Source organism: Pinus tabuliformis, chromosome 1_2 (genome assembly GCF_031772625.1).
Source record: "Pinus tabuliformis cultivar Carrire ecotype Pingquan chromosome 1_2, CPIR1, whole genome shotgun sequence".
Taxonomy (NCBI): Eukaryota; Viridiplantae; Streptophyta; class Pinopsida; order Pinales; family Pinaceae; genus Pinus; species Pinus tabuliformis.
In genome coordinates, this window is record NC_142298.1 from 889555040 (window position 1) to 889580915 (window position 25876).

At 37.1% G+C, this 25876-nt stretch overlaps 1 protein-coding gene across 8 annotated transcripts in view; it reads left to right on the top strand.

Moving 5' to 3' along the window:
* Positions 1-25876, top strand: part of ILA (putative protein kinase regulator ILITHYIA) — a 356320-nt gene that overhangs the window by 168319 nt on the left and 162125 nt on the right. For all 8 annotated transcript variants that reach the window (XM_089396177.1, XM_089396171.1, XM_089396172.1 and 5 more), the window contains exons 24-31: positions 10759-10923; positions 11019-11195; positions 14147-14272; positions 14450-14530; positions 14645-14761; positions 15048-15220; positions 19195-19272; positions 19409-19556. In XM_089396177.1, coding sequence (XP_089252303.1) covers positions 10759-10923; positions 11019-11195; positions 14147-14272; positions 14450-14530; positions 14645-14761; positions 15048-15220; positions 19195-19272; positions 19409-19556 — 1065 coding nt within the window. The remainder of the gene's footprint in view (positions 1-10758; positions 10924-11018; positions 11196-14146; positions 14273-14449; positions 14531-14644; positions 14762-15047; positions 15221-19194; positions 19273-19408; positions 19557-25876) is intronic.

The following is a 25876-nucleotide window of genomic DNA, read 5'->3' on the forward strand; positions in this document are numbered from 1 at the left end:
ATCCTTACGAAGCAGCAAGGGCTATGATTGAGCGGATGGTGGTATATCGGGCAACAGGTGCAAATATCTTGTCATAGTCTATACCTTCCTTCTGGGAGAAGCCATGAGCGACAAAATGAGCCTTATACTTTTCCGCACTTCCATCAACTGCATGCTTTATCTTGTAAAGCCATTTTGAAGTGACAACTGCTTTGTCCTGGGGTCTGGGGACCACATCCCAAACATCATTTTTCATAATGGACTCATATTCCTTGGTCATAGCATCCTTCCATACTTGATGCTTGACAGCATCTGTGAATGACGAAGGCTCATTTTGGATGATCGTGCTCATGATCGTCACGTAACCCTGATACCTATTCGGCTTCTTACTTTCACGGAAGGTTCCTCGGGGTGCAATGTGTCCTTCAGCATCATCAAGTGTCCCCCTAAGCCATGAAGGCCTCTTTCTAGAAGAGGAAGGCTCTTGCGGAGGAGGATCAATGGGATCCAAAGGTTCTTCCACATCAGGCATCGTCTCATCTTCTTTTTCCTTCGGTTCCCCGGTGTCAGTTTCTTTAGATCCCCTTAAAGTAGGAAGATTGTCTACCTTGCTAAGAGCCATATCTTCATCAAAGGTGACATCATGACTAATCTCGACTTTCCTTTGACCAGCTACATAGATTCTATAGCCCTTAGTATTTTCGCTATAGCCCACGAAGATTCCTTTCTTTCCAGATGCACCCAATTTATTCCTTTTTTCTTTAGGCACATGAAAATATACAGGGCTTCCAAAAATTCTAAAATGAGATACGTCAGGTTTCTTATTGGTGAACATTTTTTCGGGAGCCTTGGAACCCAATGCTTGATGAGGGCATCGGTTTTGTACATATACGACGGTATTTGCAGCTTCGGTCCATAGAAACTTCGGAAGTCTTTGATCATGAAGCATAGCACAGACAACTTCCACAATTATACGATTCTTCCTTTCCGCCACACCATTCTGTTCAGGAGCGTATGGTGTAGTAGTCTCCCTCTTAATGCCAACCTCTTTGCAAAAGTCATGAAACTCATTGGATTCATATTCAGTCCCATTATCAGTCCTTAAGATCTTGATCTTCTTTTCGGTTTGATTCTCGATCAAGGCTTTGAAGTGCCGAAACCAGGAGAACACTTCATCCTTCTTTTTCAAGAAGTATATCCAAGTCTTGCGGGAATAATCATTTGTAGAAGTGAGGTAATATAAATATCCTCCGAAGCAGTTCACAGGCATCATACCGAATATGTCTGAGTGAACCAACTGCAATATATCGGAGGTCTTGCTTTGGCTTGAGGGGAATGGTCCCCTTTTGAGCTTCCCTTCGACACATCCTAGAAATACACCTTCTTGATCTAATATGAACTCGGGCATCCTGGTCACCATTTTTCTTACATCGGGTAGAGCTTTATGATGAAGGTGAGCAAACCTCCAATGCCATAGTTCGAACTGAAGAGATGTCTCACAAGACATGACATCCAACGGAGTTCCACCGACTTGATATAATGAATCAACTCGAAACCCAAGAGTAAAATCATCTTTAAAGTTCTTTTTCCATACACGTACCTTGCCATCGCTGAAGGCCACCTTGTAGCCTTTGTCTTCCATTGTTGAAATGGACACCAGGTTCTTTTTGAGATCAGGTACATATAATACATCTTGTAAGTGGATGGTATTACCCTGATTCAATTGAAGAGTGACATTTCCTACGCCTTTCATGGGATGTTTTGAATTATCTCCAAGAACAACTTCCAGGTTGGTTTCCTTCTCTATCAGATTATAGAGAGCTTCTTTGTAACCAGTGAAGTGCCTTGAGGCACCACTATCAATAAGCCAATTTCCCAACGAGTCTGGAGGAGTAGTAGTAGATAGCGCTGCTGGTACATAATATTCATCTTGCTTATTGTTAACAGTGTTAGATTCATACCTGGAATTTCTTGCCTTCTTGAATGGTAGTCCTCTTCCTTGATTTCCGGCACTTCTTTTACCTCTGCCATTTGACCTGCCATTCCTTTGATTGCCTTGAGAGGGATTTTGATCATCGTCCCGGTGTGAGTCCCTTTTATCAGTGTACTCCCTTGCATAGTGATCCGTTTTATTGCAATTGTAACATTGTCCTTTTCTTCCACCCTTTGGTCCACCCTTTCCTTTGAATTTAGCCCCAGAATTGTTTCTTCTTTTAGTATGAGAAGAAAAGGCAGAGGGATGACCTTTAAATATGGGAATTTCTTTTTCTTCCATCCTTGTTTCTTTTTGAATGCATCTAGCCATTAACTCCTCAAATCCAGGAATTACGTTATTGTTGAGAAGAGTAGTCCTAAATATATACCATTCAGATGGCAGTCCTCCAAGAGTTGTGAGTATCATTTCCCTATCAGGAATTACTTTCCCAATAGATAGGAGATCGTTCTTGATCTCGGTGATCCTTAAGAAATATGCTTGCATACTCTCAACTTTGCCCTTCTTAATTTCCTTCAGCGTATTTCTAAGAAACAAGACTTGATTTGTATCATTAACTTTAAATAAACTCATTAGTCTGTCGTAGATTTCCTTAGAGGTGTTCAGCTCGGAAGCATAGGCCACCAAGTGCTTGTCGATAGAGTCCCAGATGATCTTCCTTGCTTTGACTTGGTCTATTTGTTCCTAGCAGCAACGGATGCATTTGATGAAGGCTGAACAATCCCGCCTCTCACATGGTCCAACACTTCCTGCTCTTCTAATGTTAGATCGAGAGACATCTTCCATCTGTAATAGTCAGACTTCTCACTGAGTTTGTTTTCAGCAGGGAAGTGCGTTGAGGACCCCATGATTTTTTTTTATGATAGCCTTGCCAACCTTCTCTTCGGTGATTGCTCTTGCTCTTGCTTGGGCTTTGTCTTCACCTTAGCTCTGATACCATGTTAAATCATGGTATGTTCTATGCTTAGAGCAGTTACTTATTTTTCTTCTTATTAGCCACAGATTAACAATCACATATACATTAAGTGTAGATAGGACATTAAATGATCAACAGAAAAGAAGCCAAGACAAGAGACACAAGATGTGGCAGTGAGCCAGGGACAAACCCCCAATGCGGGGAAACCCTTTGATCAAATCTTTTTTTATCTTCAATAGTTCAACAGAGAGAAATAGTACAAAATCTGAATTCTGTAATTTTATATTAGCAGCAGCAAACCCTAGATTAGCAAAGTCAAACTTGGTCAAACTAGCTGAAATTAACCTCTAAAATACTTGGTCAATTTCTGGTCAACTTGTCCTCGAATAGCTTGAAGAAACAACCCTTGAATAGCCCCAAAAGTTCAGTGAATTTGCAGATTTCTGAAGTCAAGTTGTAGCCCTAAACTAGGGCAGTCAACACCGGTCAAACCAAAGGTCAGATCACCTCGATTTTTGTGCCAAAATTTGCGGCCTGCCTAGGAGAGGCAACCACACCCAATCCACACTTCTGGAAGGTCAACGCTGGTCAAAGAGATGATCTTTTGCCCTAGCGTCCTTCTTTTTGTGTCTTCCTTGCCGTAGGACGTCTTGCTTTCAGCCACACGTGCGAGAGAGAGAGGCTCCTTTTATGCATAGGAGAGAGAGAGAGAGAGAGAGAGAGAGAGAGAGAGAGAGGATGAGTGAATTGAATTGTCCAAATGAGGAGAATGCTCCTTGTATTTATATGCAAACATTGAGGTTGAATAGACATGACTGTTGGGCTTCTGAGCCTCCATAAGTTTGCTGGCCGACCTTGACAATTTGTCCATAATCAAAATAAAATCATATCTCCATAAATACTTATCGAAATCGGATGATTTTTAGATCAATCGTACACCTCTCGATGAGAGGAATCTAGGAAAAACGTCATAAGCCATAAATAAGGTGATCCACATGGAGTTTGGCCCTAGATGCCAATTTTAACAGTGATGGCTAGAAAAATTCGTCCGTGCTTCTTGTGTTTAGATTTTAACTTGAATTGCACCTGCAAGGAAGAAAAATAAAGCCAAATACCTAATATATACAAAATACCTCAAAAACCTGAAAACCCCAATAGCTATACAAAATAGAAAAATGGGTTAGTACAAAATGCAAGGGTTAGACCCAAAATTATTTTACAAATATCTACAATATTTACAAAAATAAAACAATTGCTCTCATTAGAAAATTAACTCTTTATAACACGAGAAAGAGATTAAATTTTCGAGAGATTTTAAAATAAATGATGTATGTAAATGGATCATTGACCAAAACCATCCTGCATAATATCTTGCAAAATGAAAGCTCAGAATCCAAACACGGTCGATTCTTCTCTACAGTCATTGAACTTGGAAACCAAGGGCTAGCATACATGTATATTTCTATTTTAGAACTTGAAAGATGAATTGTTAGATCATGAGAGATCTAGACCTACAGGTGTAGATTCAAACCCAATACCTAAGGCAAGATACCTGTACCGATAGATGTTCCGTCTTGCAGGAAATGAAATTGTAAGTTTTAGCCCTGTATAGAAATTCCCTGCAAACGAATTCTTAAAAACAAAAAATAAACAATGGCAAGAGCATAAACCATAAAACAACTATACATAGAGATTTCCATGGATCCAAAAACTGGGACTACCAGATTGATTTTTCATTATATTCCTTTCAAAGTTACAATTCATATATATACATGCGGAAGCATCCATAAATCCCAATCCCATTAACCCTGGATTAGAAATAACTGTAGTTCCCTTGACCGGATCTACAAAATACCAGGGGAAGAAAACCATCATGCCCAAATCCATGCACAAAACCATAGGTAGGTCCGCCCACCTAATATAGGGTCCAAATTTTTTTATTTTTTATTTTGTTTTCTGGGGCACTGTGTGGAAGGGGGCTAGTTGTGGAAAGCGCATATAACATAAAGCATGAAAAATTACTAGCATATACCACATATAAACAGATAGAAGAACACCATGAATTGAAATCCCAAAGTCTTTCTATTATGAGAAATACAATTCCAGCAAAGCAAGGCTCAATATATGCATTACAGATTACATCATCCAAAGATGAGATGAGTAACTTGATAGCTTCCTTATATAGAAAATGAGAGAATAAGACCACTCCAAGTGGAAATAATGGGTAGTTAGCTTGATCCTTGTCAAAATAATCTCATCCATTGATCTTCCTTTGAAAATAACTTGATCTCCATCGTTGATTTTTAATTTTTGAGGAAAAATTCGAATTTCTCTTAAAACCCCTTTTTTATTAATCCAAAATATAATACTTAGGACTAAATCCTAAAAAAAATCGTTTTGACTTAACCACCAAGGTCCAAGTGGTCATTTTTTTCTTAAAAAATCCATTTTTCCCTTGGTGGTGGACCTCCAAAAATTAATTCTTTTTTGACCCACGAATTTTTGATTATTTTCCATTTGTAGAGAATTTAATTTCTCTCAATTTAATTTTTTGATTCAAAAATTAATTAATTTTGTAGCTTCGAATTTTTATTTAATTTTGCTAGAAAAATTAATTAATTGACTCTAGAGGGGGTTAATTATTTTTTTCCACCCTTAAATATTTTTAGCCACGGTGTCAAACTATGAGTAACCATGCACTGAAATATTTTTTACATCAAGATATTACAAATTAATTCAACCCTTGGAAGGGGAAACCCATATTTAGACATAGACCCTCAAGACTCTACCCAATTCTACAACAAAATATGATCTAGTATGAAAAATACATAGACTCGATAAACACTAGGACTCACCTAAGACCTTATCAACAAAATCCACCCTAGCTTTGGGGTATATCTAGGAGAAAAACTCTGCCGGTTATGCATGTTTATAAACACACATAATTTGGGGAGGTTAAAAAACTCCCTAGGATTAAATCCTTTAACAAAAATCATAGGCTTACCTAGGTGTTGTTACATGGCTTCATAGTCATATTAAAATCATTTACAATAATTTTGTAGAACTTGGGTTTACAATGAGAATATTAATGCTGAATGATGACTTTGATCTTCGAAAAGATTTGTCCGTTGCTTTGTACTCTGCTTCTTGGACTGTTGACAAAGGGTGGTCAACACTTCCCAATCAAATCAGTTTGTCGTTAACAATGATTCAGATCCTACATGGGCTCACATCCTGGGATAATGGCACAACTGAGAAAATACATAATACAAAATAAACTTGGATTTGATCCAACAGATCTCCCCTAGATCGGTGCTTGATCATCTCTGCATATCTAGATCTCTAGCCTCTCTACACTCTCTCAGACCCAAGACTGTAGAGTATCACACTCCTCTTTCTCTTGAGGCTAGTGCCGTTGTATGGTGTGCCTATCTTCCTTTCCCTAGCCTCGCTTTTATATTTTTACATTGAGCTAAATCCCTAACCCTAACTCTAATCTCAATGTGATTAACTACCAAGATTAGATCTTGCCTCACGTGATATCAATGGCTAAGATTGAAACAAAATCACTAAAGTAAATTAATTTACTTTTCCTAAGTTTCTATTAGCTCATTAAGCCAACATATTAATATGTTATTTTTTCCTAAGTTAGACTTAGGCTAAGTTACATTAGGAACTTGTTCACACTTGAGCAAGTGTTCTAAGGAGAATGTGGGCAACTTCTGCATGCCTAGACACAAAACCTATGTATAAGTACTTGCTCGAGCTACAAAAATCAATAAACACATCTTTTGAATTTATTGGGATCATGTAGGTCCAATCTGGCCTTAAAGCTATAGTAGGCAAGTTGCTCTATTTGACTTTGCCTCAATGTTATTGAAATACACACATAAAATGTAGTTGCCTTTGACATCTAATCAAACATCCAAACTAGAAGGCTACTCTTTCTTTTACATCATCCAAAGAGTAAATGTTTGCTGGGCCTTTAATACCACTGTCGAGGTTTATTGTCATCCACTAGTTCTTGAGTTGGGTTAGAGTCCCTCCCCTGTGTTACTGCTCTGGAAACTTGCTCTAGAGCGTAGCATGCTTTCAAAATGCCCCATTCACACTCCTGAAATGATTCCAATTGGGAACATTTTTTTTGTGAGTGTAGTCTTGACATTGGAGACAAACTATTGAGAGCTTTGACCAAGAGTGCACCATCAAGAGCACTGCACATAGAGGGGAATAATGCTTAATGCCTTTCTCTTTTTAATGTTTTTAAAATTAGAGCTTGTGAAAAGTGGCCCCAACAATGCCAACACCTTATGGAAGATGGTTGAAAACAAATATAATCCCTAATATCTCCTTTCTCTTTTGATTTGTCATTGATTCATTTAACTCATCATTGATTACATTTCTGAGAATTTCTTGGAGCAGGAGAAAAAGACTTGTTGGAGCTTTTTTTTTTCCGATTTCATTAGTTGTGATACAATTGTTTCTACTTCCTTTTGTTGGAAATACTGAGAGGGGGGTGGCGAGTGAATCAATATTTCATTATTTTAAAATAATTTTATTTTTTAAAACATTTGATGCACACAAATCATGAAACAAAGATCTTCATAAGAAACACTTATAGAATTTTTTTTGTAAATATCTCGTTAACTTCATTGTACAAATTAAGCATCCACTCACAACTTTTGTAGACACCAACCTATAGGAGATTTCATTCCCCTAGCTGAGCACCAACTCAGCGAATGTAGGCACCGACCTACAAGAGACATTTTACCAACTAAGCACCAACTCAACAAATTGTAGGTACCAGCCTACATCTTCAAGTTGTTCCCCGAGAGGTCTGCCCACTTGGCACTTCAACTTCCTCAATTCTTGCTATTCACTGTTCAACTGCCACTGCTTCAAAGATCTGTCCACCTGGGAGCTTGTAACCATCACTATAGGTTTCTTTCTGCTACATAGGGCTTTTTAAAACACTTGGAACCAAACAGGTTTTTACAACCTTGAAGGTATGCTTCCTATGACCCATCAATCTTTGCACTAAACACTGACCTTATGCAGCCCACAGGCCTACCATAAAAGTTGTCCATGATAGCCATGTTCTTACCAGTGTTCCACTGAGATACAACCCTCAGGGTGGGGTGCGTGTGCCCCACGTTTTCCACACACTCGAGTCTGGGGGACACTTAGGGAAATGTTTCCCACGTCTCCCTTTTGGGGAAACTTGGGAAGACACAGGGGGAAACGTTTCCCCAATGTGGGGGACACATTTCCCAAAAGGGGTGCTTGTGGGTGTTCCATCTCAAAAGGGTCTAGGCTTGTCCCCCCCTTAATTTTGCTTGGAAAAATAATTTATGAGTGGGAAGCCTAATATTCAACCCCAAAACCCTACAAATGTTATGTGTTTAATGGTAATGTTAAATTTTTAAAATAAAAGGATGAAAATGAAAGGTGAAAAAGAATTAATTTTTAACATTACCATTAATTGACTCAGAATGTTTGTGAGAGGGTTTGACCTCATTGGATTTCATATGGAGAAAGTAGAATTTTAGATCTCACTGAAAATCCAACATACTCAACAATATTAAGGATTTCTAGATTGGGCGCATTGCTACATTTCCATTGGATTCTATCATGTGTGAGGGTCTGAAACTAGCATTTGATCAAGATCATGGGTCTGGTTCTGATAACATTGGTTCATTGCCCATTGTTCATTTTTAGTGTTAATTTTGGAGTCTTGATTCTAGATACTGATGACCTTAGACCTAGTCTTTGATTCATCACTTCTTACTATTTTTGAGTTTCACTAATTTTAGTGTACTGTTCCAGTCTTCAAACTTTAGTATCTACTGTTATAACTTATGCTTTCTACTAATTAGATTCTAGAGTAATGAATGATGAATTTAAATAAATATATACAACATTTTACTATTTCTATTTCATTGAATCATTTATGATGTATGAATCAATTATTTCATAATTGAATTTGAATTATATATATATATATATCTCCGATGTTACCCCACCCCCTGAATTTCCCTAAAATTTGGGGGTGCTCTGATGTGGAAATTTGGTTCTTACTGCACCTCTCTCCACAAGAGGGCTCGGTCCTATCATCACCTTAACTTCATAACTACTTCAGCTAACAACTCCGTCAACCCTGCCATAGCCAACCAAACTCGGTCTTAAAGATCCCTGCAACCATTCTCCAATAGAGCTTGGCCACCTCAAAAATCAGACCAGAATTTGGTCTATAACGGGATTGCAACTTCGGCCACAAACGAGATTTGAACTTAGCCTCCAAAAACACCTTAAACCAGCCTTCAAACCAGACCTGAACTTGGCCTTCAATGCACCAGACCTTGGCCCTGAAACCTAACTAGAATTCGGCCTTGGAAACTCTAAGACTCAGCCTTCAAACACCAGAATTTGGCCCCCAGAACAGACCTGAAACTTGGCCTGAATAGGGCTGGAGTTCAGCCTTCAACAGGGCTAACACTTGCCTTCAATAGGGCTGAAACTTGGACTCTAGAACAGCTCTGCAACTTGCTTTCAAACCAGGACTGGAAACCTCCCCAAAGTGTTGCCAAAAACCCTTCTGAAAGTGTGCCATAGACCCTTCCCACATAAAATATCTCCAACTCAGCTTCACTTCACTTGGTGCATGAGGTATGAACCTCAGAATATATTCCCTTAAAGTGCACAAAAAAGCCAACAACTTATCTGCAGGAACCAGAGAGTGCATTTATGCACTACCAGAATCAGACCTGCATCTGGAGGATCATCTGTCACTGAAAGTGGGCCCCTATCCATCATTAGTAAGCTACATGCCAGGAATAGTAACATCCAGACCATCATTTTCATGCTTCCTCTGAGATTGTTAGAGTAAGGGTTGGAAATTTGTTATCATTGTCTGTGCTGGATGGGCTGTGAAGCCAGCTGTGGTGCTGCTCATACCTCTCCCTCATGTCCCAGCGAGTGCTGTGCCTTGTCCACTCATCACGGCACTGTCTGCAGCTGGTGTATGGAACTGCAGAATGAGCAAGGGTTCCCTGCTTTGTAATTTTATGTTTATGTCAGTAGTATTGCCATCCTAAAATCCATAATTAACAACTCATAATCAGTGGTGTGAAAATCGCTGATATCTGCTGATTTTGTTTTGATTTTTCTGGTTGCCTATTTCTCGAAGTTTTTCTGAGTTTTTCAGGTCCAACATTGTGCAAGCAGCATTTTGCCAATTTGCAGAGTTGATAACACGTGCCATTTTTATGCTGATGCCAACTTTTGTAACATTGTTCATAATGACTATCTCCTGTGGTTTCTGCAGTTCTATTAGTTGATATTTATTTCCCAGGTCCATTTAGGAAAAGGTGGCTTTTCCAGAAACTATTAATTGAAGGAAAAAGCTACAAGTCTAAAAGTTGATATACGTTGTTCTTTCTCTGATAATATTGAATATATTGACTTGTGTTCCGGGTCTGTAACAATTAATATGAAGAAGCAAATTATGCAGCATAGCAGCTTTGTTGATGCTATTATACGTTATGCTTGAAACTATTTGAATATGTAAAATAATAATAGTGACATGATGACATTTATACTTTCTTACTAGATATTTTCTAATCCGATCTAAAATAGCAGAAAGGAAGTATTGAATCCAGCAAAAAGAACATACATAATTTTTAGTTGTTTCAATAGATCAACATTTTCACAAGTACTGATAAGTTAATACTATCATGCTTATTTTTTTAATCTTATTGGCAATTGCATATTTTCATTCGCTGAAAATATCATCTGTTGCATTCTAATTTTGTATCTTATATTGATGTGCTTATACTTTCAAAACCACATCTAACTTTAATGTGGACTGCAGACAATTGCAGAGTTAGCAGAGCCACTCTGGGATCTTTGTGGATTTGACATTGGGAAAGACTATTCGGGCCTGCTTGCTGCACTTTCCCATGTGAACTTTAATGTTCGTCAGGCTGCTGCAGAATCACTGGCTGCAGCCATGGATGAAAATCCTGAAACCGTACCGGTACACAATAGAAATTCAACATCTTTGTGTTTAACAGATTAGATGTTATGGTTGAATGTTATACGTCATTACTTGTTTTGTATCTTGTTTTGCAGGAAACTCTGTCATCATTGACCTTTCTTTACAAACGCGATACTCCTGCAGGACGTGATGGCGTGGATCCATCTTGGCCTGGAAGACAGGGCATAGCTCTAGCCTTGAATGCAGCAGCTGATATTTTAACGGCAAACGATCTTCCTGTGGTTATAACTTTCCTGATTTCTCGAGCTTTGGTTAGCACCGGGGTTCCTTGTTTTGAGTCGATTCAATCTTTTTTTTTTTATTGCATTTCCAGTGGCTCTAATGTGACCAGTTCATGCGGTCTTTGGCATTGTAATGTTGAAGGGAAATGGTCTGTCTCATTGTAGTAGAAGCAATTATGATACTTTTGTATTGGTAAATGATGACTACCAATAGTTCCAGACTGCCCCCCGGAGCCCAGTCAGCTCCTCACAGTTCAGGATACTCTCTATGTCATATTGTCAGAAAATATTGGTGACATCCTGGCGATTAATAGGGATACATGCTTCTCCTCTTGTTCGGTGATTGACTAGAGACAACTTTGTTATTCGTCCTTTTCCTTGTGGCTTGGCTGACCTGCTTTCTCATTGTGGCATAGATTACTCCCTTTTTTCTCCTTCTCAGTGTTGTTACTTGTAGACTTGTAGTTTACTGTATTGTTAAAGGTTTGCACATCATAGGTCTGGCACCACATCGTTTTGATACTTTGTCCTTTGTTTATCTTCCTATTAGGAAGGGAGTGCCTAGGCACTCATTGTAATGTTATTAATAGTTGCTGCAATTTTTGAATTCCATTCACCTATTTTGATCATCAGTGGACACAAATTACTATTTCTATTTTGCTACAATGTAATATTTGGTTTGAATTTGATTTTTTAGATGAGAAATTTCCATATCTTTTTCTGAGTAAACCTTACCAAAATTTTGTGTATTCTCCTTGATATCTTGCTTCTTCTGTTGCAGCTCTTGATATTTTTCTTTTTTCTTTTGATAGTTTTATACTCTGCATTTTAATTTTTAAGTGATAAGCCTCACTAGCAAAGGAAATGTTTGCCATTGTTGAATCACATCTACAAGGGATTGCTTGAAAAATTTCATTCTGAATTCTGCCAATTATTCTTTTAATTGCTGACAATCTTCCGTAAATATTTGTGTCATGTGGGCCATGGTTGATATAATAGGTCAGCTTTTGCCAAGCAATTTTTTCTGCTTTGAAACCTTCAAACTGGAGAGTATTTATTAATGTCTGATAAATGACCACAATTGGACTCAAAGGTACATCCAGTAACAAGTACAATGTTGGAGTTTGAAAGGAATTTGTCAAAAGACGCTAAAATCAGAAATCCTAAGCAGAAGATTACGAACTAAGCATCTAGACATTCAAGCTAATACAGAGTGCATCTATATCTTCCACCAATAATTCAGATTCCTTCTGTGGCAACTGCAAAACAGAGCACGGTGGTTTCTTAGATGTGATTTCTTTCTGGCTGTATATTTTATCTCCTTCAATGCAACTTCTTCCTGATTATATGTTATCTTCTTCAATGTGCATCCCTTTTCTTTTCTTTGTCTTGTTTCTTTTTTCGTTTAATCTTCCATTATTATTGATGATGGTGGCCTGGTGTGTGGAGCAGAGTAATGATTGTGTGAAATGTGGAATAAAATATTTGGAAAAGAGGTGAAGAGTGGACTAAGAATGGAGGAATGAGAATTGAGTCGTCCCTGGCTTGAAATTTTTTGCCACCTGGCAGAAGTTTTGGCACCCAACCAATGGGTAATAAAACCTGTTCTAACACTGCCTGAAGCGAACCTGATGGTTTCTTCACTTAAAGTCTAAAACCCATTGTCATACCACTTGAAGCCAAACTCGTTGTTCCTTCACTTTAGCATCTAAAGCCTGTAGTAATACCATTTGAAGTGAACCTGATGATTCCTTCATGTCAGCGTCCATATACCAAGGACAAGGCCATAATCATAATGTCCAAAGGAGTATAAAGTGTATTTAATAATAATTGAAGGTTACAAGATACGATGTATGCCATCAAGAAGACCACCATATATACTTCGCTAAGTGACATGACTTGTGCCCATAGTCACAACTGTACCAAGATGACATGATCATGCCTAATATTATTTTCATATTAATAACTCTTCAATTGGATAATATTCTTTGCTAGATTACATACGGTAGATTTTTACTCCGACATGTTCACTATTACTTGGTCCCAATTTACCAAAGAATATATTTTTCTTTTTGATGCAACAGTTAAGACAACTAAAAGGATGCAATTAAAATTTAAATATATCATGCTTGTGCCTAGAGTGTGTGTTCCAGGTTTGTGGTTGTCTATGTTTGTGTGGAACATGTGATTAAACTGGAGATTCTGTCAAGTAGCATGGCTGGCAATAGTTGCAATTTGAGGGTGTTTATGGCTACTTATCATCTTTTGGAGTGATTCTTATGCTTGCCTGGATTCACAAGCTTTTTGTATGTAACATGTAATCAGCACTCATGTCTGGGATCTCCTTGGAAATATTGCTCCCTGTAAATAGTACATGTAAAGGGAAAAGGAAATGTTTCCTGTTTGCTTCCGGCTGGAATAAGAGTTCACCTCATTTGAATTTACAGTATGTTGAAGTCTGGTTATTCTTCTTGTGATCCTGGCAAACAAGTGTTTTTTGTAGAAACGTAATAATGTGGGGAATTTGCACTTGAGTGACAACTATGCCACTCTTTTGCTAATGACATTTCGATCGATTACCTGAAAGGGAGATGGAAGTCTCTCCAATGCTTCGGATTCAACATCTTTAGGTCCTATATTTGTTAATTTATATGCTGGCAGATTAGGAGCATGGCATCGGAAAGGTGTAGGAGGTAGAGTATTGTGTAATAAGTGGTCCCTTCAACTAGAATGAAAATAAAAATTGAAAATAGACATTTGGAAAAGAAGAATAGCCCCATGCATTTTAATTGGTCTCATGTTAAGGATAATAGGAAGGGGTCATTGACTCAATTTTCAGTTTCAAATGACTGGAATGCAGCTATATTGTTTTCTAGTGTAATTAGATGTTTTATGTGATGCTTTTGATCAGACTGATTATCAGTTGGAACTTCAACGTTTTCGTTGAAACTGAAATGCAATTATAATTTTTTTGTATCCAGGCTGACTACAATATGGATGTACGATCAAGAATGATAGATGCTGGTATAGTAATTATTGATAAGCATGGAAAAGATAATATTACCCGCTTACTTCCCATTTTTGAGAATTACTTGAATAAAAAGCAGGTTTGTCTTTTCTCGAGACTATTATTTGATTTTGTGATGTGTTTTCCCTCATTGACATTAAAGGTTCTATTCCATAAGATTATTTGCAATCATTTCTTTTATCTAAATAAATTACTGAATTTTTGTTGGTTTCTGTATCATTTGCAAACCTAATGGTTTCATTTACATTTAACATAGGTTAATGATGAAGAGACATATGACTTGGTACGTGAGGGTGTTGTTATATATACAGGATCACTTGCTAAACATCTTTCGATGGTACACACAGACCCTAGCTTTCTGATGATTTTCTCTGATTATTAAGCTTTTACTGCTTTAGGTTCTAGTAAATTATAGTAGTACTTATTTACTTACACTATTATTGTTGAATAGGATGATCCAAAAATAACAGTTATATTGGAGAAGTTACTTGAAGTACTGAATACACCATCAGAATCAGTTCAGCGTGCAGTATCAAATTGCTTTCCGCCTCTCATGAAATCCCAGGAGGTAAACCAAGATTGATATTGTTGTTGGTTAAGATGCTTGATGCAATTTTTAGAAAGTTTCATGATTCATTTTATATGCACCTTCTATTTCTTTTGAAGTACGTGTACCCTGATTGGCAAAATTTTAATCTTCATTTTCTTCCTAATATTAGCTTACACAATTGTATGATTATTTTGAGGTTTTGCTTCATGTTGTTTGGAGGAAGGAGTGGGTGGGGATAGATGTGGATGTACATGATTAAGGACCCATTTAAGCAACCAAACTATTGTTATTGCGTGCTGAACAGGTAAATGCTGAAGCACTGACTTCTAGGCTACTAAATCAACTGACACAAAGTGAGAAGTATGGAGAACGCCGTGGAGCAGCATTTGGGCTTGCTGGAGTTGCAAGGGGCTTAGGCATTACAAGCCTTAAGAAATACAACATTGTGGATGCACTCAAAGCTGGGTTGGAAGACAGGTTTTGTTTTGAAAACTATGTTTTGTAGTTTGACAACTGGAGATTTTGTAATGCTATAAGACATGCTTGAATTATTTCATATTTGTTTTATTAGATTTGTTGTATGATCTTTTGTGTAAATTCATTTCAAATGGGCTAGCTTCAGTATAGAAAGTTTTTATTGAAAAGAGCTATTATTTGTGGAATGTGTAGTACCAAGCAATTTTTGAGATAATCTATGTTGTGTATTTTTTTCTAATTTTTTATTTTTGTTAAACTATTGCTTCATTTTGATCTTGGTTAAATCGTTGGGGAATAGAGGAAGAAGTCATTTTGCAAAATAATGATAATATTACATCTAACTTTTAGCAGAAATTGCTGTGTGATAAAGAATTAGAGGATAAAAGATACTATAAGGAGATGATCAACCCCAATTTTGAAAATTAAAAGTATCTCTTTGTTTTAACGCGTGTAATGAAGAAAATCAACATTGCTAAAATAAGAACAAATTCTCATGAGCTCCATAGTGACACTGGGTATTGGAAAATTCCCAGAAAGTTGTGGGATAAAAGAATCTGTCATCTCTATGACTAAAAGGGTTGAAGATGTAAAAACACTTTCTCTTAGGATATCCTATACATACACAAATTACATTTTAATTTCAAATGATTTGTCACAATACCGACCTTCCTAGCCTTCTAACTCAACAAAACTATGGTGATTTTGGAATGCTTCTTTCGATGCTTTTCAAGCATAGAAATAAATTTCTAAAGTACTCTAAGTAATCTCTTACCTTTTTGGAGATCCAATAGACCAAGTTTGGTCTCAATGGGCATTAACTATTGTCATCATCTTCATAATCCCGGGCTCTATGCCCCCTGGTGTTCGAACTTGGGTCATCAACATGGTGATGTCCATCTCAATCACTAAACCACAGGTCGCCAAACTTTGTTTTTACAATCTTTGGTTAAAGGTATGTCAAAACTGACATGTCAAGGATGTGGTAAAATAGTGTAGCTTGTTTTACACATTTTAGGAAGATTGTAACTAGAGGCCTAAGTTACCAGGATTCAGATATGGATACTGATACGGATTTGGATCCGGATCCGCTAGATTTTTGAATATCCAGGATCCAGATACGACAGGGATACGTCAAGTACAAAAAATATAATAATATTTTTAAAATTTTAGAAAGCACTTTTAGAGTTCAAAAGTCAAATCCATTTATAAATCACAACATTTAGAACTGGAATCATTAGATATATTATAAATATGAAGACTGAAACACTGAAATGATGCATCCTCCCTCATACAAAAAGAAAATATCATAAATGATAATAGTAGGTACAAAAATGTGTGGGCTCGTGTTGCTTTAGCGTTCTGCCTGGAAAATCGTTGTTTGTTGCTGTCTGAAACATCTCTGTTGCTGTCTGAAATTGAGCAGGGTGCGGTCGACAAACTCGTGGAATAATGCAAGTAGGGACCACTTCATTGTATTAACCACCAAACGAAACCTAAAATCTAAAAATCACAGTAACTGAATATGCTAAACAGTCTGACTATGTAAACAATCTGAATATGTAAAATGACTTGACTTTCCGACTTTACTGTCTGACACTAAATATGCTAAACAGTCCATTTCAACCTTGATTCCTACAAAACTTGCTCTCTATTTAACAGGTACTTCTCTGTGCATCTAAGTAGCCAAGTCTTAGACTCCTGAGGGAGCATTCCAACATCTACAGACAAGATTACATAACAAACCCTGCTGAACTGAAATCAGACCTCAATCTACCAAATCCTCTATTACAAAATTAAAACCAAAAAGGTTTCAATGATCAATAACCAATTGGTCATAAATTCCTTTAGACACAATATGGATGTTGCAGAGTATTATTTTTAAATACCCAATTCGAGAATTCATGAGAGCATTTTAAATTTCAATCAAGTTGAAAGGAAAGATGCCCAAAAACCTTTGAAAATACATGAAACTCAATAATTTATGAGCTTGAAACGTTAGGAAACATAGAAGAAAACAAAAAATATATAAGAAAAGTGATGGAGTTGAACCCAATAGCAGAGAATCAGAGGTGTAGGATCCAAGATCTGAAGCTTACCTGGTCCGGATAGCTTGTTTGAACCAAAGCTTTGTTATACACAAGTGGCAATCATAAATCCTGCAAGGCTGAAGTATGTATAAGTTGCACGATAGCTAAATTTCCCTTGCAAGATCTGTTTCCACCATGCAGGATTCGTTTCCAGCAAATCGAGATCCACCACGTGGCTGTTTCCTGCATGGATCCAGGCGGATTTGGATGTGGACTCGGATCAGACCTGCAGATCTGCAGATCTTGGACCCCCCCGGTGCCGGATCCGGTAACTTAGCTAGAGACCAATAAAAGAATAGGTGTCTAAAATTTTAATAATCGACAATGTAATTACTAGAATATCTGGCTATATTTTCAAGATTGAATTTTAGCGATCATGCTTTATGCATGTCCCCTAGCTAATGCTCACTAGTCATATTTGAAAAGTTCTTGAGAAGGGACAAATTTATTGCCCTTTCTTTGGTAATGTTAGGCACCAAAAGTGGGTAAACCTATAGGAGAAAAAAATTCTCCTATCTTGGACAACCAACCAGCTAGTAGCCCTATATATAGCTCAATGATGATAATATGGTGCATTCTGTCGCCATTTGCATGGGTCATACAACTTTCACCATATGACATTCCTCTTGAATTAAGGTGGGCTACCACTTGACAGGTACTTTAACAATTTCATAATCAAGTAAACATGTTCTCTTACTTTACTAGGGGGTTAGTGTCTAGCCCTAGTCCAGTGGGACCTCCTCTGGGGCCTTATGGTCATAGGAGGGGCACTACTTGGGAGACTTGTATTGGAGTAGCATTTCATAACCATCCCATACTTAACACATTTCATTATTTCCTTGATTGCACATCTATCCTTTGGGTTTGTTGTCATTGGTTCATTAGAATTAGCACCCACACATCCACATGCTTTAGTTAGGGCTACAAAAATTTGTCCTGGAGGTTGATGCAACTATAAGAAAGATAAAAGCATAAAATGGCCACAACAAAAGAAAAAGAAAAGTTAAAATGTAAAAGATGGTTGGGACATAATTAGCACATGAGAAAAAGCCTAGCATGAACTTTACCCCCCTCCCAAATAGGGCATCACCTGATTCCTAAGCACTAGATGCTCCATCACATCATAAGTAACCCTTGCATGTCCCAACCTTGATGAGCGATAAATGGAATCATCCTGGAGGGGTAAATAAATTCTATATCTTAAGAAGCAAGCTTGGATGCCTAAGCTACGATCCATGTCAAAGCATTATCAAAAAGAAATAAAAGGCGCACTAGAGGGGTGGAAAAAGCAGGCCAAGAAAAGGTGTAACTCATGCCTTCACTATTTCTGCCTCTATTATATTTTTACGCTTAATCTAATCTCATAGTGTGCAACCACATGTTCCACCACTACCTCAGAGTGCGTCTATGGCTTCAGGTGAAGCCCTTGTGGGAATTGAACCTTACTGAATGGTGAGAAACTCCTCGCTTTCCACCATTGGGTCTAACCCCCTCGGGCAATTAATTATTATTTATTATTTATTCGTATTAAAATTTATATTTTTACATGGCCCTTGTATAATCCTTGAGAGAATAGTGTCCTTGTTTTTACTAGAAACTCTGGAGCATACCTGAACACTAACAACATTAAAAAATGAAATCGTGATCAAGCCTTTCATAAAGTTAACAGAAAATGTGCAATTTGTGCAACAATTTATCTGGATAAATCTGATCTTTATGATTGTATTTTTGACATTACATGTATTGGATCTTTTTTGATTCATGACTTGGGAAATTCTCTGTATGTGTATTGTTTATGTAAATCGAGATTGCCATTTGATTTGTAAACTGGAATGTAAGTACTCGTTCCTAGAATCAACATTTTACCCAATATTATTATCTCAACAGGAATTCAGCAAAGGCACGCGAAGGAGCTCTGTTTGGATTTGAATGCCTTTGTGAGAAACTAGGACGGCTGTTTGAACCGTGAGTATTGTTTTGGCTGTATGACTTTTTTGGGCCTATTTTAAAGATTTTTTGTTAGGGCATATATCGATATTTTCTGATTATTAGAAGTTTTCTTATCATTCATTACTTAAAGTGGGCATTTCATCATTTACAGGTATGTAATACAAATTCTTCCCTTGCTACTGGTATGCTTCTCTGATCCAGTTATTGCTGTTCGGGAAGCTGCTGAGTGTTCTGCTCGTGCTATGATGTCTCATTTGAGTGGACAAGGGGTGAAGCTTGTTCTCCCATCCTTGCTTCAGGTAACTGTGTTTTGTTGGGGCATTATTCATTGTTGATTATCAACTTATACTGGCATGTCCCTGTTAACATATTACAAATTTAGATTGACAGTTATCTTACATTCTTTGGACGTGTGTTTTATGAAGTTTTGTTCTATATACGTGTTTCCCGAAAACGAAAACCAGTTGTGCTTTTCAGTGTGTTACATTTTTAGCAATGGTATCACGACTTTTTTCACCCTATGCTCTATCTATTTAAGAGTACATAATCTTGTATTCTGATGACATTTTAGCTTCAGGTGTGTTCTAGACACTCCCACTATTTAGTGGTTACTGATTGTAATATTCAGTCCCATTGATCCATTACTTGGTTATTTATGCATGTAATAAAATAATCTTATATATCTTTCTCACGGAAATGGTCTTCACCTTCTGTTCTATATAATTATGGAGGCAGTATCCACTTATTATGCAAACACTCTTTCTAATGGTTAGTATTACATGTGTCAGATTTTACAGAACATAGACAGGAATGCACAAGAGAATGAGAGAGAAATAGGGTTCTTGATTACTGAGTAATGCAATGTCCCATAAGTAGTTGCACAGTAGGAGAGAGAGGAGTTGTTATGTACTCAAATACCTAATTTTCTAATGACTACTTCAATTAATTCATATTTACATCACTTTATTATAAAGGCAATAAGAATTTATTACCCATTTATGCTCATTATAATACATATCTAACAATCCTGTATTGGTCACGTTACATAAATGTTGGCATTATGATTCAAGTGTTGTCCTTGATGGCAACTCACTCAGAGGTTGGTACAGGTGCTCAGAGACTGGTACAGGTGATGACAACTTAACTAGTGGACAGATCTCAGTACAGCAGGACAAGAAAGAGATATACGCAGTTTCAGCAAGGAGAATCAGCGTGTACACGCAGGTTGGCTTCAGTAAAAGCGCGTACATGTGAAAACGTACCTTTGGTCAGTGGCAGTTAGTCCTTGGAAGTTGTGCCTATGGTTTTGGACCATGGCGTCTCGACGGACGTGTTGATCCCTAGTTTTGAGGTTGATGGTATTGTGTTACTATGGTTTTGGCTCTTGGTATTGAGCAAGGCCTAAGGCTATATAAGGAGAAGATCACTAGGCCAAAGTGTGCAAGTGTGAGTGATGAAGATCTGAGAAAGTGTGTGATCCAAGTGCTGGTTATGGGTTGGTGATCTGAACCAAGGTTTCACCCATGTGGAGGATGATGAATGATGGAACGAGATCTCAAGGCTTGGAATGATTATCTTCATATGGTTTGACTCTGGATAGACTAGATCTACTGACGCATGTTTATTATTATGATCTGGGTATGTTTTGATGTGTGATATAGCTGCAGAGTTTTAAGGTTGAATTTATAGATCTGTACGCGAGTTGGTTTTGGTAAAAGAGCGTATACACGCAGGTTGGGGTCATCCAAGTAGCGTATACAATGTGAAGTATGATATTTGAATATGGAGCTGGATCTGGTTGTTGCTATGATTGTCTGGTTATTGTTGACAGGGTTACAGTGATTCAGAATTGGGTGTTTCAGTGATTGATGATGCAGGTTGTACTACAATGATGATTGTCTTATGGATCCAGTCTGAAAATTGATGAAACGTGGTCCCGGGTAGATCGTAGGCCGGCACCTACGTACTGGTAAACATATCAGCCAGTACAAGAGCCAGGGGGTTGTAGCTCCCTTCCACTAGCAGCTGGAAAACGAGTAAAGAAGCATTCTGTAGGTAGGCACCTACGTACTAGTAAATGGATCGGCTAGTACAAGAGCTAAGAGGGTTGTAGCCCTCTGCAGGTTGTAGCCTGCGTGCTGGTAAAGGACTGCACCAGTACATTGTAAAAGAAGTTCTCATTAAAGAAGAAAGAGACAAATTGCAGCAGGTGGTTTTCACCCACATTGGGTTTCCACCTTATATCATGGTGTTCATGTGTGTGGCATTTGTGTGATGATCTGTTCTGTTATACTGCACCTGTTTACTGTTAATATGCTTAATAATGTTCTGATGCATTTACTGAAGATAAGATTAACTGAATCATAAGATCTCTGGATATACGCTAGTTGCATTAGACACAGTCGCGTGTACACGCGGGTTCACTTAACTGAAGTCGCGTATATGTTTCTGAGTATGAAATCGAAAAGATTGATTGATCTGATAATACTGATTCACCCCCCCTCTCAGTATTATTTCCAACAATAAATTTTCTTGTTCAATTTGAAAAACAAAATCTTTTGATAAGCAACATGTCTGCAAGCCACTTTAGATGAAAGTCTTCAATTAGCTGCCACACACTTTAGATGGTGGTCTTCAATTAGCCAGCCACTTTAGCTGAAGGTCTTCAATTAGCAACAAGGATGGAGAAGTTCAAGTCTTGTTACAATTTTTTATATGAAAATTGACTCACGAATTGAATAAGAGACTATGTTGGGTGAATAGACAATGTTTCTGCTATTGGCATAAAAGTTGGCTTGTTTATTGAGCTCAACTCCTTACATATTGGCAGTTCAACATATCAAAGTTTTTCATTTGCTTCTCTGTGTTAAAATTTGACAGCGCAGTGATGAATTTCTCCTAGAAGAAATTATATCTTTCAGTTCCGTTTGAACCACTTATAAAAAAATTCATTTCTAACAATTCTAATATGACTTTCCAAAAATAGTAAGTCACGTCTCAATTTGGAAGTGACTTTCCAAAAATAGAAAGTCATGTCTAAATGATCAATGATGATCTCGACATATGGAATCTATTTTAAAATCAAATCAATCACGATTATACAAGTCAAGAATTAATATTTTTATCCTTACGAGTATTATTATTGTAATGATACTATTATTTATAAAATAGTCGAAAGCCATTCACCTTTAATGGATTAATAAAAACAAATTCTCATGAAATAAGTAAATTAAATTGAGAATCTCTTACTTGGCAATTTGAACGTTTCTCTTGGAATAAAATAGTAAGTCCACACTTAAGAGAATATAACTCTTCCTCACTAATTTAATGTATGACATAAGTGTAAGTCCTCATTAAATGCACTTGTAACTCTCTCATTCAATTTGATTTGTAACTCTCACCAAATGCTCTCTTTCTCCCTAATTCGAATTGTAACTCCTCAAGACAAGTGTACTTTTCTCTCTATTCTTGGGATGAGTTACACTTCTCTTCAAGTAAGAGAATATAACTCTCCCTCACTAATTCAATGTATGACATAAGTGCAAGTCCTCATTAAATGCACTTGTAACTCCCTCATTCAATTCGATTTGTAACTCTCACCAAATGCTCTCTTTCTCTCTAATTCGAATTGTAACTCCTCAAGACAAGTGTACTTTTCTCTCTATTCTTGGGATGAGTTACACTTCTCCTCAAGTAATTTTTCCCTCATGGAATTCGATTCTCCTATTATTGGCTCAAGAAATGAATTCATTTTGTAACTCTCATTTCTTATCTATTTTAGCAAGAGCAAGTGAGAGTTGAGAGTAACATGTTCATTGTTAAGGAGAGCTAGAGTTGAGTGTGTGAAAGAGAAGTGTAAGAGTAAGTGAAAAGTAAGAGCAAGGGAAGAGTTGGAGCAAGTGTGTAGGACAAGATCTAATGAAGAGGAGGTGAAGATTTTCCAGCAAAGAGCAAGAGCACTTCAACTGCAAGTTGATTAAACATTGGTGACTTTATTCATTCTCATTTTCTCTTTCTCTCTGTACTTTGCTGAACAATTGAATAAATTTAATATAAGAAGAATCATTTGGGTTTTCCCCTTGTGGGTTTTCCCCTGGTCATTGGACTTAACTCCCAGTGTCTTATATTTGTGCTTGTCTGTCTTCATATGATCCTTAAGTTTTTGTTCTATCTACAATTGCTATTTTGAAAAGTTGTGAAGAAGAAATCTACACTCTAAGTAATTGTAACAACATAGTACATTCAATTTTCTGCAAAATACATTCACTTTTCTGGAAAGTACATTCAATTTTCTGCTAAGTGTATTCAATTTTCTGCAAGTACATTCAGTTTTCTGCATACAACTTTCAAGTTATTGCAAAGAATTTTTAAATTTCTTTATAGGACTTTCAAATTTTAACATGGTATCAGAGCTTTGGTGAAGACAAGTCTAATAAGATCAGAGATCACCTGAGGAGATCCCACTTGTTACCAAAGCTTTTTGATTGATATGGCTTCGTCCTACTTCAAGATAAAGGAGAAGTTGAATAATGTTTCAAACTTTGGTCCATAGAAAGCAATGGTAGATATCACTCTGGATGAACACGAAGCTCTGAAGTATGTTGAAAGCACAGTCACTGATCCACCAAAAAATGCAAGTGCTGTTGTCAAATCCAAATACAAAGAGGGTGAAATCAAAGCTAGAAAAATTATCTTTGATTCTCTTAGTGATCATTTCATTACTTATGTTTTTAGATTGAAAAAAACTAAAGAAATGTATGACAAATTAATTGGAATGTTTGCAATTATTAAGTTGAACCAGATTATTGCCTTGAAGAATCAGTTGAAGGTCATCAAGATCAATAAAGGAGAGATGGTTCAGGCATACTCCCTGAGAATGACTAAAATCAAGAGTTAATTGTCAACAGTTGGTGAAGTTGTATCCGACAAAGAAATGGTGTTGATTGCGCTTGGAGGTCTTTCTCCTGTTTGGGAGACTTTTATCACCACCATCAGCAACATCAACATTATTCTCATATTTGATGAGCTCTTGGTAAAGTGCATCCAAAAGGAGGTCAGAATGATCTGCAGAGGGAGAATTTCACATCATAAAGGAGAACCTACTGTATTTTCAGCTTATGATAAGAGAAGGAAAGGTAATAAAAAGAAATCTGCTTTCAAATCAAGTAAAAAGAATCTAGACATGTCAAAAGTTAGATGCTTTAACTGTAAAAAACATCATCGTTTTGCTCATGACTGTAAAGAAAGAAGAAGAGCTCCTACATTCAAAAACAACCCTGATTATAGAAAATAATCTTCTAAAAATCAAAGAAAAGGGCATCCTAAGAAAACAAGAAATCAAAGATATAGAAATAATGCAGGGAAAATTCAATCAAAATATTTTCTTGTTTCTGCTCTTTCCTGTTTTTCTTCTATAGATTCATTTGATAGCTGGTTAGTTGATAGTGGTGCTTCCAAACATTTTACTGGTTACAAAGAGGCACTCTCTAATCTAGTTGAGATGGAGACTAATTTAAATGTCATCCTTGGTGATAATTCTACTCACCAAGTTAAAGGTAATGGTTCAGTTTCATTTCAATTAGATGATGGAAAATCTAGTTTTTTGCAAGAAGTTTTGTATGTACCTAGTTTGAAAAGAATCTTGTATCCATATCTGCTTTAGAAAATAAATGAATGAAAGTTGCCTTTATTAATGGAAAAGTTCTAATTTGGCATTCGAACTCAAGTATGAGAGAAGCCTTCACTCTTGGATCAAGATGTGAAGGGCTCTACAAAGTCAATGGTAAACTCATTCATGCATTGATCCATGATATCTATCTTCAGTGTGAACTATGGCACAAAAGATTTGCTCACCTATACTACAAAGCCTTACCTCATGTAAGGAAGATGGTTTCTAGAATGCCTGAGACCAGAATGGATCATGAGGGAGTTTGCCTAGGATGTGCAAGTGGAAAACATATAAAGAGACCTTTCCCTTCAAGTAGAACAAAACTAGTCAGGTACTTCAACTCATACATTCTAATTTATGTGGACCTATGCCTGTTACTTCTCTTGGTGGCTACTTGTATTTCATGATTTTTGTTGATGATTTTTCTCGCAAGACATGGATATTATTTTTGAAAAAGAATCAGGAAGCATTTGACATGTTCAGAGATTTCAAGGCTTTGACTGCAAACTAAATGAGAAAGCTGATCAAAGCTTTCCAATCTGATAATGGGGGAGAGTTCACCTCCAATGAGTTTAATGATCTTTGTAGAGACGTTGGAATAAAGAAAGAAACAACTGTGGCGTATAATCCACAACAAAATGGTGTGGCTGAGAGAAAAAAAGAACCATTATGGAAGCAGTTAGAGCCATGTTGCATGATCAAAAGCTACCGAAGTTTCTGTGGGGAGAAGTTGCAAATACTGTTATTTATGTACAAAACAGAGCCCTTTATCAGGTCTTAGATAATAAGACTCCTGAAGAAGTTTTCACTGGTAAAAAGCTTGAGGTGAGTCACTTGAGAATCTTTGGCTGCACTGTGTACTTCCATGTGCCAAAAGAGAAAAGGAACAAACTGGAAGCTTCAGGTAAGAAGGTACATTTTCTAGTTATTGTAATAATTCAAAAGCTTATA